The 14320-nt window shown below is 40.7% G+C and overlaps 1 protein-coding gene across 1 annotated transcript in view; it reads left to right on the top strand.

The window, feature by feature from the left end:
* LOC121859369 overlaps positions 1–14320 on the top strand; it is a 532182-nt gene that overhangs the window by 498943 nt on the left and 18919 nt on the right. The window contains exons 90-92 of the mRNA XM_042356146.1: positions 6231–6446; positions 11267–11446; positions 13069–13164. Of these exons, the coding sequence (XP_042212080.1) occupies positions 6231–6446; positions 11267–11446; positions 13069–13164 (492 nt within the window). The remainder of the gene's footprint in view (positions 1–6230; positions 6447–11266; positions 11447–13068; positions 13165–14320) is intronic.

Below are 14320 nucleotides of genomic sequence, written 5' to 3'. Positions count from 1 at the left end.
GTGTCTAGAGAAACCGCATTTATGGAGTTGCCTTTGCCATTCACCAATCCATTCTACACAAGCTAACTAAGATACTTGTTGGGATCAATGAGTTCCTCATGACCCTCCGAGTCCCACTGAACACTTACGTCGTGCCTTCTTCATCAGTGCATACGCCCCAACACTGGATGCAGAGGATGACTTCAAGGAGGCTTTTTGTACCTACCTTTACAGAGTCCTAACCGCTTTTCCCAGAAAAGATAAGGTTGTGCTCCAAGGTGACTGTAATGCCAGAGTTGGCATTGATGCTGACATTTGGCAGGGAACCATAGGGAGAAATGGACTAGGGAAGTGCAATCCCAATGGCCTACTCCTCCTCAGCAAGTGTGCTGAACACAATCTCACTATCACTAACACCTTGTTTAGGCAGGCCGACAAGTTCAAGGGTTCTTGGCAACACCCACGATCCAAACATCGGCATCATATTGACTACATCATTGTCAGAGAAAGAGATCGCTGAGATGTCCTCATAATCACTGTGACACAGATCATCGGCTTGTCAGAGCCAAACTCTCCCTTCACGTTGCCCAAAAACAAGCTTCTAGAAGAGGCTTTAACACTAAGCGACTGGAGGATCCAGCGGTAGAACATGGTTTCAGAGAGCAGCTCAACAATGGGTTGATAAACAACCCGACAACAAACAACCAAAATCCAAGTGCTGAATGGGGTCCTATCAAAGCTGTCATCATAAAAACATGCAATGAGACCTTCGGCCAGACCACAGGGCCTGAAGGAATCCAGCCGAGGTGTATAAAGCAGGAGGATCTCTGATTACCAGCCGTCTCCACTCTCTCCTGGAGAATATATGGGACAAGGAGGAAATCCCCCAAGATCATAAAGATGCCTCTATTGTCAATATTTATAAGAAGAAGGGTGACCGGTCAGACTATGGTAACTACTGTGGGAAACCGCTGCTGTCTGTAGCTGGGAAGACTATCACCCAAGTCCACCTAAACAGATTACTTCCTGAGGCGGAAAACTTCCTCCCATGATCTTTGCTGTCCACCAGACACAGGAAAAGTGCAGAGAACAGCGTCTTGACTTGTACATGGCCTTCATTGACCTAACTAAAGCCTTTGACTCGGTCAACAGGGAAGCCCTCTGGCAGACCCCTCATTCATTTTGGCTGCCCACCAAAATTCATTGCCATTGTGAGGCAACTCCACAATGGCATTAACAGCAGTGTCCTGCACAATGGCAGCCAGTCTGAGTTCTTCCCCATCCAAATTGGGGTAAAACAAGGATCTGTACTGGCACCAACTCTCTTCGTTATTTTCTTGGCTGCCTTCCTTACTTATGTCAGTGCCAATTTAGCCGGTGGGGTGGACATCCAGTACCAGATGAAGGGTCTTTTCAACATAAGATGACTCCAGGCAGGAACAAATGTGTCAGCCGCTTCCATCATTGAACTTCAGTATGCAGACGACCTCACCCTTGTCGCTCAAACTGAACTCAACCTACAGGAGATCCTGAACACCTATGCAGATGCATATGCACACTTTTGCCTTGAGGTGAATGCACATAAGACTCAGATTCTCTTTCACCTGCCCCTGGTTCAACCACATCTCCACCATCCATCCAGCTTATTGGTATTACTCTCACCAATGTTACCCACTTTCAGTATCTCAGCTCCCACCTGTCCACCACCGCGGACATCGGATCAGATGTGCATCTCAAGACTTTGGCAGACTCCGTACCCGTGTTTTCAGCTGCAGGAATCTGAAATCTTCTACAAAGTTGCACGTGTATTGACCAGTAATCCTTCCCACCCTGCTGTATGGTAGTGAGACATGGGTCACATACAGGAGGCACCTCAAGGCACTCTAAAACTTTCACCAACGTAATTTACGTTCCATCCTCTGAGTTTGCTGGAAATACAAGAGAACAATTGACAGTATTCTCACTGACACCGACTGTAGGAGCATCGAGGCTACCATTATCCATTAACAACTAAATTGAAGTGGCCATGTTACTCACATCTAAGACAGTACAGTATACTGCCAAAACAGCTGCTTTACAATCACCTAACAATTAGTAAACAAATGCTGGCCGACAACAGAAATAGTATAAGGATAGTCTTAAGCCAAACCTGAAAAAGTGACAAATCGACGATCATTCAACACCGAAACACTTGGAGGAGCACCACACAAGAAGGTGTCAATACTTTCGAGTTAGCCCGACTGCATACCAAGACAGGCAAGCGCCAGCGCCGGAAAGACGCTGCTGCCTCCCCTCCTGCTTTAGATGTAGCCCTCCACATGTGCAACATCTGTGGACGGACCTTCCAATCCCGTATCGGCCTCTCGAGTCACCTCAGAGTTTACCAATGAAGGTGACATCCTTAAAAACTCATATCATTGTATCATAGCTGGATGATCGTCATACTCACTTCCGAGTAACGGCAAAGTAGTACTAGTAGTAGTAGTGTGAGTGTGGAAACCTGTGGTGGAATGGTCAGCACGCTTGCCTTGCAAGTGAGTGTACCTGGGTTCGATTCCTGGGCAGGGTGAAACTATGAGTAAGTTTCTTTATGCCATTTGCATTTGTGCACCCAGCAATAATTGGGACTTGGGTGTTAATAGATTTGTGGATCGTGTTCCAAAGTAATCGTTAGTCATTACAGATCGTAAGTTGTCCGATCTTCTCAGATTATTTCTAGACACTGGGTTGATTGTTGTGTTGGCGTCAGCTTATACACCTAAAACAAATTCACGCTTAGGTGGCCCCAGAGCCGGCTATCCTCGAACACATGGGGCAACCATTATGTATTTATGTATGCATGTATGTCTTGAATAAGGTGCTCCAGTGCTTCCATTTTCCTTTGTGGTTTTATCGAGATATATGTATGTATGTACGAGTATGTATGTATGTATGTAATAATAATAATAATAATAATAATAATAATAATAATAATAATAATAATAATAATAATAATAATAAAAATAAACGGTTTATTAATAGTATGTATGTATTTATGTATGTATGTATGTATGTAGTTGGTGAGTTGTCCGGTCTTTTTGGACTATTCCTTAACACTTGGTCATGCAAATCGTTAATTCAGGGTGTGGTTTTTGTGTTGGCGACAGCTTCTACACCTCAAACAAATTCACGCCTAGGTGGCCCTTGGACCGGCCATCCTTGCTAAACGAGGGGCAACCATTATTATTATGTATGTACAGTATGTTTGCATGTATGTATGTATGTATGTATAAAGCATGATCCACTTCATCTCCACTGAAATGGAAAGTGGGTCCCATGTAATTGAAACCAAACTGGAAATCACAGCAACGCTGCCCCCCCCCCCTCCCCACCTCCAGCATGTTTACACAAGTACCATCTCTCTTGGCTGGTCCCCCTCCCCACCTCCAGCATGTTTACACAAGTGTTATCTCTCTTGGCTGGTCCCCCTCCCCACCTCCAGCATGTTTACACAAGTGTTATCTCTCGTGGCTGGTCCCCCTCCCCACCTCCAGCATGTTTACACAAGTGTTATCTCTCGTGGCTGGTCCCCCTCCCCACCTCCAGCATGTTTACACAAAGTGTTATCTCTCGTGGCTGGTCCCCTCCCACCTCAGCATGTTTACACAAGTGTTATCACCTCTAGTGGCTGGTCCCCCTCCCCACCTCCCCACTCCCCCCTCTCCAGCATGTTTACACAAGTGTTATCTCGTGGCTGGTCCTCCCCACCTCCATATGTTTACACAAGTGTTATATCCTGCTTGGCTGGTCACCTCCCCACCTCAGCATGTTTACACAAGTGTTATTTGTTGGTCCTCTCTGTGGCTGGTCCCCCCCCCCCACCTCCAGCATGTTTACAGTGTTATCTCCTAGTGGCTGGTCCCCCCTCCCCACCTCCAGCATGTTTACACAAAGTACATTCTCTAGTGGCTGGTCCCCCCCTCCCCACCTCCAGCATGTTTACACAAGTGTTATCTCTGTGGTTGGTCCCCCTCCCCACCTCCAGCATGTTTACAAGTACATTCCCACCTCCCCACCTCCAGCATGTTTACACAAGTGTTATCTCTTGTGGTTGGTCCCCCTCCCACCTCCAGCATGTTTACACAAGTGTTATCTCTGTGGCTGGGTCCCCTCCCCAGCATGTTATCTCTCGTGGGCTGGCTGGCAGCATGCTGTTTACCAGCATCTCCTGGTCCCCCTCCCCACCTCCAGCATGTTTACACAAGTGTTATCTCTCGTGGCTGGTCCCCCTCCCCCACCTCCAGCATGTTTACACAAGTGTTATCTCTCGGCTGGTCCCTCCCCCACCTCCAGCATGTTTACACAAGTGTTATCTCTCGTGGTTGGTCCCTCCCCACCTGGCATGTTTACATCAATGTTATTCCTCGTGGCTGGTCCCCCCTCCCCACAAGTGTTGTCTCCAGCAGCTTGTTTACACAAGTGTTATCTCTTGTGGTTGGTCCCCCTCCTCCAGCATGTTTACAGTGTTATCTCTCGTGGCTGGTCCCCCCACCCCACCTCCTGTGAGCATGTCCCCTTACACAGTGTTCCTCTGTGGTTGGTCCCCCCCCCACCTCCAGCATGTTTACACAGTGTTATCTCTCGTGTTTGGTCCCCCACCCCACCTCCAGCATGTTTACACAAGTGTTATCTCTCGTGGCTGGTCCCACACCCCACCTCCAGCATGTTTACACAAGTGTTATCTCTAGGTTGGTCCCCCCCCCCTCGCATGTTTAGGCCAAGTGTTATCTCTCGTGGCTGGCCCTCCCCCACCTCCAGCATGTTTACACATTGCATCTCTTGTGGTTGGTCCCTCCCCACCTCCAGCATGTTTACACAAGTGTTATCTCGTGGCTGGCCCTCCCCACCCCACCTCCAAAGTGTTAGCATGTTTACACAAGTGTTATCTCTCGTGGCTGGTCCCTCCCCACTCTCCAGCATGTTTACACACAAGTGCATTCTCAGTGGCTGGTCCCTCTCCCCACCTCCAGCATGTTTATACAGGGTGCACATTCTCGTGTATTGGTCCCCCCTCCCCACCTCCAGCATGTTTACACAAGTGTTATGTCTCTGTGTATTGGTCCCCTCCCCACCTCCAGCATGTTTTGCACAAGTGGCTTATCTCTGAGCTGGTCCCTCCCCCCACCTCCATCTCTCTTGTGGTGGCTGGTGCCCCCTCCCCCTCCCCACCTCCAGCATGTTTACACAAGCAGTTATCTCTAGTGGCTGGTCCCTCCCCACTTCCAGCATGTTTCAGTTATCTCTGTGGCTGGTCCCCCTCCCCACCTCCAGCATGTTTACACCAAGTGTCTCTAGTGGCTGGTGCCCCCTCCCCACCTCCAGCATGTTTACACAGAGTGTTACTCTGTGGCTGATTCCCCCTCCCCCACCTCAACTGTCCCCTCCCCACCTCCAGCCAGAGTGTTATCTCTTGTGGCTGGTCCCCCTCCCCACCCCTCCAGCATGTTTGCTGAAGTGTTCCTCTCGTGGCTGGTCCCCCCCTCCCCACCTCCAGCATGTTTTTACAGTGTTATGTTCATCTCGTGGCTGGTCCCCTCCCACCTCCAGCATAAGTTTATACCAGCATCTCCGTGGTCCCTCCCCCACCTCCAGCATGTTACGCAGTGTTATCTCGTGGCTGGTCCCCTCCCCACCTGGCTGGTCCCCCTCCCCACCTCCAGCATGTTTACACAAGTGTTATCTCTCGTGGCTGGTCCCCCTCCCCACCTCCAGCATGTTTACACAAGTGTTATCTCTCTTACCTATTAGGCTTATATCAAATCTGATTTGACCACTGTACAGTATTCTCATTAAAGTCAATACAATTTATATTTTAAGGATAAATAAGGTAATATATTGTATTTTATAAAAAATAAATTGTTTTTTAATGAACATAGGGTGAAGGTGAAGGCACTATACCAAAGGTATGACTTTATGTGGTGGAAATGAGAATATGTTATGCAGACGGCGGGACCATGTGACCTGTGCCACATTGCTCCACAACAATAACAAATAACCTGCAAAGATATTTTTGACAAATTTTTGAATAATTTTTTTCAAGCTTTATGTCATTATTCAGACTTGTCGCTACTTAGGAGGTCCGGTATTCAGGGTCCTTACTGGAATTTTAATATTCTAAGTTTTGATTTTGGTAAAATTTTGAACAGAACAACCTAATCTCATACAAATGAATGCACTATTTAGGAAGAAATTATGGCCAATTTATTTTACAGGTTAATGAGACGTGGTCAGATGGGTCGTGCCTAACTTGTAAGTGTTCAGTAGACATTGATGGGCTGCCACACTACCAGTGTACTAAGCAGACCTGCCCAACTCTTGACAGTCATCCAGACCGGGGAGAGTATGAGCTGGAGAGTGTGGAGACACCAGGTCAATGCTGCCCACAGATAATTAGAACTGCTTGTATAGATGACTATGAGGCCATTCAGGTAAGTAACTTTTAATATCTTAATATGTGCATAGTTTGGTTGCTGGTCCTATTTGTCTTATTGTATTGTGTTGGGGTTTCCTCTCTACAGTTGACGAGAAATTCCATCACCTTCACATCTGTCTTTAAGCTTGGCATATAGCAACTGATCCGCTATGGAGTTTGATGTTACTGTTCTTTACTTGGTGCATGTGGAATAGGAGTTTAATCTTGGATGGTCTGCAGGAACTTGCACCTCGAATCTTTTTCAGCCTTAAGGAAACTGTGCTTTGTTATCTTTTGTAACAAATTCTGCCAAATCTAGGAGTTGTTGAGTTTTAATGCCACCCTCCCCACCCTTCATTAGATTTGGCACTTTGCCTTAGAGGATTTTCAAAATATAAATTGTAAAAAAAATTCACATCTTCCCTGGGGAGAGAGAGAACTTCATTTCTTTTAGTCTTTTCAAGTAATTCAATTTGTTCAGGTTCTTCTATATCTTCTATTTAGTGTGGGGCCCCGAATTCGGAGACATATTCCATCTTAGTTACCCCTTATGCTTCATGAGGCCACGTTTGTGCCATGCCATCAGAACCAGTGAGGACATATTCACAGCCCCATTCAAATCTGATGGGCTTGAGAGTATGGGAAGCATTTCTCCTCAGAAATGAAGCGACCAAATCCTACTTTGCCATTGGCCAGTTGATTCCACCATCATTAGTAGGCAGGCAATCAATATACAATATGTATTTATTAATATAAGCACGACAGTCTGACCGCCCTTTCCCGCCGATAATGTGAGGTGATATACTCTGTTGTTTTTATACACAATACTTTAATTTCTCTATAAATGAATATACTGTATATACCTGATAGTACTGCTTTGTGTGATAAAGTACAGTACAGTATAATTATACCGTACAGATAAGTCATGGTCTGTGTGTATCTCACCATGGCAGAGGAAGTTGTTTACCCATTATCATCATCATATTATTATTATTATTATTATTATATGTTTATTTCATTCAACGTACAGCTTCTAAGGTTTCCATGTTTTGTTTAAATTATAAATGAATGAAAAGGGAAACAATTGAATGTCTCATGCGCCCTCGCAACCAATTTTTATGTACACAAAGTGTTCTATAACTGCAGAAGATGGTCTGGTTCAGCATTTGCTGGGTTAGTAATCCCAAGTCTTTTATAATCTCTTTTTTTTTCATCAAATTTGTTTTCTTTTATTTAGTAATATTCTTCCCTCAGCTTTTCCATATCATATAAGTTCAAATTTATTCTCGTGAATTTTATGTTGTTGATATTGGCCCAACTGTATATTATATTTAAGTCTCATAGTATTATAATTGGGGAATTAATTTAAAGGCCAAATTTTCCAACACCGTAACCTAACCCAAACCTTACTTTACTAAGTAATTAGAGACAATAGAGAACACAAACGAAATACTATATTTGAATAAACAATACCTAGGTACTCACCAAAATAACATGTAGTTTTTTGGGGGGGGGAATAGCCAACCCGGGCACAGGTCGTCAACCCACAATGGGGCGGGGAAGGTTGGGGGCAAAAATATAAGAATTAAAAAAAATAGAAATTAAAGAAAAAAAAATAGTACAGTACTTGTAGAACACTTTCCACTCTTGGTTTATGATCTTTTGAGGGATTAATGGAAAAATTATCACAAGAAATAATATTCAATGTTCTCTATCAAATGGGAAGTCAATGACTACTCCAGTCATTGCCACTTCAAAAGTTCAGCTATTGGATAAGGTGGCACACGGCAATATTTCTGGTATGTGGTTTTGATTCTTTTAGAACTTATCATGGCAAACACATTATATCAGGCAGGCACAATTTACCGCAGATTGGTAGGTGATGTGCGTCATTACAAACACTGTTGTATTGACTCACAAAGACATATTTTTTTCAGAATAAAAGTGTGGTAAATAAAACACTTGGTTGCTGCATCTAAGCTTTACTTGACTCATTTCACTACTTATCTGAAATAAAACAAAAGCAAATGTAACAATTCAAAGAGGAAACAACAATGACCATAATATAACATGATGGTTTTATCCTAATAATGAAATAAACTCTTACTCAAAATACATGGTCAGATCAACCGAGATCAGAGCAACAGCTGCTAGACGCTAGACAACCAGATGACAGAGCAAGTACGTGAAGCGCAATAAATGCTGCACGTATACAATAAACTAAGTAAACCAAAATGATACTTACAAACAAGAACAAAATAATAATACAGTATTTCCCGTAATGATATTTTAAAACTATCGCAAAAAGTATGGGTGTATTGTACCACAAATAAAGAGTATTTCTTTACATAAAAAACAAGCAAATCTCTTGAAAACTTTTAGTTCAAGTTAAATTTTAAAACACAAATGAATAATTTAGTCTAAGTAATTTCAGAGAAATGTTGGAATATGAAGCACTGTAGCCTTATAAAGGTTAGAAACCTAATAACAGTTAAGGTATTGTGTACATAACATTACAGTAATGAATTTTACTGGTACATTATGTCCGAGTTTTATATTGTTTCATGTTCAATATTAAATTTTTTTACCATAAATCCAATAAAAAAGAATTCGTTGAACGGAAAGGACAGAGTTAATTAAATTATTAGGTTATTTTTCATAATTTCATAAATATTCTTGTAGAATTAAGGATGTCTGTATGTACCAAAGAATAGCCTGAGGGAGTGGCTAAAAAGAGCCCATTCCTGCAACAGGCAGTGATAATGATGTTATCAATTTATAGTTTATATTATAATTATATCCATAATTGTTCGTATACAGTGCACAGACTTTAATGCACCAGTTTAAATCTTTGAGAAAAGGAAATATTGGTTCTTGCACATTGTACAATGAATGATGTCACGATTCCCCAAAAGTGGTATCTGGCATCTTCTAGACTAGCTCTATTTTCTCTTTTATTTTTTCGAGGTGGAGCCCAATTTTGTGAAATAGTAACATATATTAATTAATAAATGCTATAGCAGTTTTTCATAAGAATATTTTAAGAACAAATCATGTAGTTAAAATGTTAGTGTATGTGGGTCCTCATTATAGGGACCAGAAAAAAGCCACTGATAATGAAATCACTTTTAAAAGGGAATTAATTCCCATAAGAATTAATAGGAATAGGGTCTAATTGGGACCATCACATTGTAAGTGACACTCATAAGTTTAATTTGGTATTTTTTAACATTTATATATACTGTACCTGAGAGTCATTTGTTAAACATTTGATTACACATTATTTTATGAAATTATTTAACTTTACAACTTTTTTAAGGTAATGAAAGTTGTTTGGGGTCAGTGTGTTGATGCGGCGCAAACTACCTGACCATGCAGTCGCACACTCACTTCAGTTAAAGTGGTTCATTGAGACATGCTCACCACTTTTCTTATGACATGTAACTTCTAATTTCATGTCCATCCCATAGCTACTACACTTCCTTTTAGCCACTATACCACCTTGCTTCAGTTTGGAACTGACGGCTGCAAAAACAGTCTACCAATGTCACCAAAGGCACAACAAAGTTGATAATTATAATTCTTGGAGAACTTCAAAATAATGCCTGTGGACACAGGTGACTGGTACTGACCATGTATATCACGGGCAAGATGGATGGCGTTTTAAGAGATTGGCGGATTTCAGGCTTAGAATGCTCTTAACTGTGGGGACTTTTTACGTGGAGGTCCACAGTTATTTTACCACTTAAGTGTGAAACCACTTATAATGAAGACACGTATAATGACGACCTCCTGTATTTTATAGCGAAGTAGTATGACAGGGACGTTCAGGAATAATTTGTGGAGTTATAAGTGGACGTCAAAATTAAATGGTATATATTAATTGTGTTAAGCTGAAATTAATATTGAATTGAAAAATATGAAATGAAATGTTACTCATACTCACTATGTTTATGCCATGTCTTTAATGAATATGTAAACAAATATAATCCGTATTCACCACCTCGATAGGTGATGACATAAGGCAGGAAACATTCACAAAACAAAATTTAGAACTTCAGATAAACTATAAGCTATAACTAAACGTTTCTTGATACATTTTCCCCAAATAATTATAAGAAAAATAATTGTTATTTAGTACCCAAGAATAAAATATAAGATGTTAAAATTCTCGTTCAACGGTCATTCGTTATGGATGAAAAAAAAATTGGTTAAATTGCTAAATTTTATGAAGCCTAATACATGTAATTCACAATTTATAGTCAACTAATACATGAAATAATTTTGAGTAACAAACACCTTTTATATTGTTCTAAAAATAAAAGAATAACTAAACAAGGAAATAAGCCATACGCATAACTAAACAAGGAAATAAGCCATACGCAGAATATTCTACAATATAAGTGGTGTTATTGGCTTGTGTTGCTGTATCACCTTGGACTGGCTGTTCTTTATTTTTTTCCTGCATGCATTTTCTTTGTATTTCAAGCATGGGATTTGGATATAGTTCTTTTACTTTTGCTACCTGTCTTGAAGCCTTTTACCTGCAAAAATATGGGGGAATGCCAGAAAAAAATAGGTGACGAAAAATTTAGCTCAGCAGTTCATTAATATATCTCACTCCAACTGCGTCCAGCCCACTGGTCACTCACTGGGCTCCCGTCGTGTTGCCAGATACCACTGTTTGAAATAATCATCCTGAAAACTGTGACAATATCACATTGGATAATTGTACATTAGTACGTTTATTAATTATTGCTGCTTCCCAATTATAATATCCATATATGCATCCTTATCATGTATATTATACAATAATTTTAATAAACATTTCAACAGGTTGGAGAGACGCTTGATGACCCCTTGAATGGATGCCGAAGTGTAGAATGTGTCAAAACTTCAGATAATAAAATTGAGAAAATAGAAAAGATCTCCTCATGTGATGAATCGTGCCCTGCAGGCTGGGAGTATGAACCATCACCCCTCTACCCCCAGCACTGCTGTGGAGAGTGTGTACAGGTAAGACCTTGTAGGGTTTCGTAATATAATGTTGTCTAGCACTCAGGATGGATGGAAACTCTAAGGTGGTTTTCTTATATAATATAAGTTATATGGTAGACAGTCTGGTGCTGGAGGTGCCGTGTGGTGAGGAGCTGCTCAGTAGACACGTTTGGTGAGTAGCGTGTTGAAGGAGGTAGATGTGCAGGAGCTTCGTTAGAGAAGATGTTGCCTGTTGCTGGCCTCCTGGTTGAATGAAAGCTGGACAGCGAGGAGCTTGCTGGGAGGAGGTGTTGCGTGTTCAGGAACCGAGAGCAGAATGAGAGCTGGTTGGTGAGGAAGCTCAGCGAAGGACAGCTGGTGGGTCGCCATGCTCGCTGGCGGGAGCGAGGACCGCCAGGCAGGCGGAGGAGAAGCGAGGGCCGCCAGGCAGCGGCGGAGGAGGAGGTGTTGCTTGTTCAGGAAGAGAGGCCAGAATGAATCTCAATGGAGAGACAGAGCTTATATACCCAGCAGCCGTGAGTCATCTATAAGTCATGGTGGGAAAACCCGAGAAAGTCGCCGGTCTTTGGCTCAGTTGCTAGGATACGGTGGCATCTGGTGACGCCCCACCCTGGGCCGCTAGTTTGGTTGCTAGGGAAGACGTAGCAGGTGGCATGCAGCTACGCAGTTGTAGGGGAGACATCCACTACAACCTTGTCTCTTGTATGGTTGACGGGATGAAGACTAGTATACCAACATTACAAACGAAAAACAAATGATGAAGTGAGAAAAGTGATAAAATAATGATTTATTTGGTACTGTCTTTAAAGAAATGACATGGCATTACTAGTAGTTCATGGGCTTTCATTAAAAGTGAAACATGAATCTTAATTTTTTCAATTTCAATAGTTTATTCCTTGATATCACATGAATCTTTAAATTTAATTTGATAACAATACAATACGGTAATTGATTATCTGTAATAGTTTTAATGCTTATAATTCACCAAATATATTACAGTAATGTGTTGTCCAACCATTCATCTACTCTTTAGTCTGTGAACTGTAACTCAAGTTTCCACATATCAGTGAGAATAATATTACATAATTACCTTGCTAATTAATATTGAGGTCAAAGGGTTCATGGCCAAGATTTTTGTTACTAAGGTAGATGTTGGATTAATAAACTTTTATTATTTGTTCACAATTTGCAGTTCATCTGTCTGTCCCGTAATGTTTTAGTGTCTGTTAGTTGTGTTATACACTGTACAATATTTGCATTTTCAAGGTTTGTGAGTGGCTTAGAAGAGACCCATTGATTTTATTGTCAAGCAGGGGCATACATTGAGGGTGTGTTAGATGTGCAGTGCACACACAGAAAAGTCAAGAACTAATTATTTAATTATTTTATTTAATTCAAATAAATATCCATGTCATTAGATATGTAGTAACATTGTTTTCTTGGCTTTTCTGTCCGCTGTTATTAACAACAATTTTATTTTCTCTTGATATTACATTTTAAGTTTTAATTTGTTTATTGGACAAATTAAAGAAAATGAATCTTCATTATTTATGTGATTATATTTCATGATGATTATACTGTAGGTTGAATTGCAGTTAGTTTCTTAACCTTACTTCTATACGAGTGGTGATCATTTCCAGGTTGCCTGTGTTGTGGAAAGCCAAGTAAAAGCTGTGGGTGAGACCTGGGCGTCAGATGACCTGTGCACCACCTATACCTGTGCCAGAGATAAACATGTATGTAAGCCTTATATATATGTTTAGTATTTTTTATCATTATAAATATTTTAAGTTGCTGAATTTTATTTCAAGTTCTTCAATATATATATATATATATATATATATATATATATATATATATATATATATATATATATATATATATATATATATATATATATATATATGCAATAAATCACTGTAGGTGCGCGGATCTTTGTATATCTTCATGAGCCTGTATACCCTAAAGATGTGAATTGAAATTACCTGTGCTCAGTATATATATATATATATATATATATATATATATATATATATATATATATATATATATATATATATATATATATATATATATATATATATATATATATATTGATAAACTCACAGGGAAAAGGGAAACAATTTCAATTTCAATTGTTTATTCCTTGATAGAAGAAGCGGGATCCTAGTGCTGTCACTAGGTACCCCTGTACAATGACACCAGAAGCATCTGGCAAGTGTGACAAGTATATACAGTATAAATATTATAAAGCGGCTTACTAAAGCCTAAGGAAGGAAGGATATTCCTTTAACACATAATCAATATTATTTACAAAATATCTGGCCAGTATGGGGAGGATCATCGTGTCTCCGTCAGGGGTCGTGGAGTGGTGGTCCAGCAGGCGTCACGGAAGCGTTGTGTGTGGGGACATCTTAGGAGAGGGAAACAATGGAGAACCTTAGCTTTCGTCTTTATTCAAGACATCTTCAGAGGCAATATTAGAACGGCATCTGAAAGCAGTGCACTTTTCGTTCAAATAAGGAACAATAATCATCCCATAGATTGGGAAAACAGTTTAGAAGTGTATAAATCATCATGAGTCACAGAAAGACTTCTGGTTGAAGCAAGTTTGATTCGAGAAATATATTCGTTAAGCCATAGTGATGGTCAGTACAAAACTGATAATATGTTACACAGATTTATTTGTTAATGGCCCAAGGTTAAAAATGCTTTGAAAACATGTAAGGTAGATGTATGATAGATGATTAGTGGATCTCATATTTTTTACCTCAAGTAACATGACTAGTTATGTCGCCCGTGATTGCAATCTCTTCTTATGTTTGCTGGATTAGTGGAGGTCATGCTTTTTGACCTGACCTCATGTTTTGTAAGGTTACCGTGTGCACATAA

The sequence above is a fragment of the Homarus americanus genome, unplaced genomic scaffold, assembly GCF_018991925.1.
Source record: "Homarus americanus isolate GMGI-L3 unplaced genomic scaffold, GMGI_Hamer_2.0 scaffold7626, whole genome shotgun sequence".
Taxonomy (NCBI): Eukaryota; Metazoa; Arthropoda; class Malacostraca; order Decapoda; family Nephropidae; genus Homarus; species Homarus americanus.
This window is presented reverse-complemented; position numbering and strand designations above follow the sequence as displayed.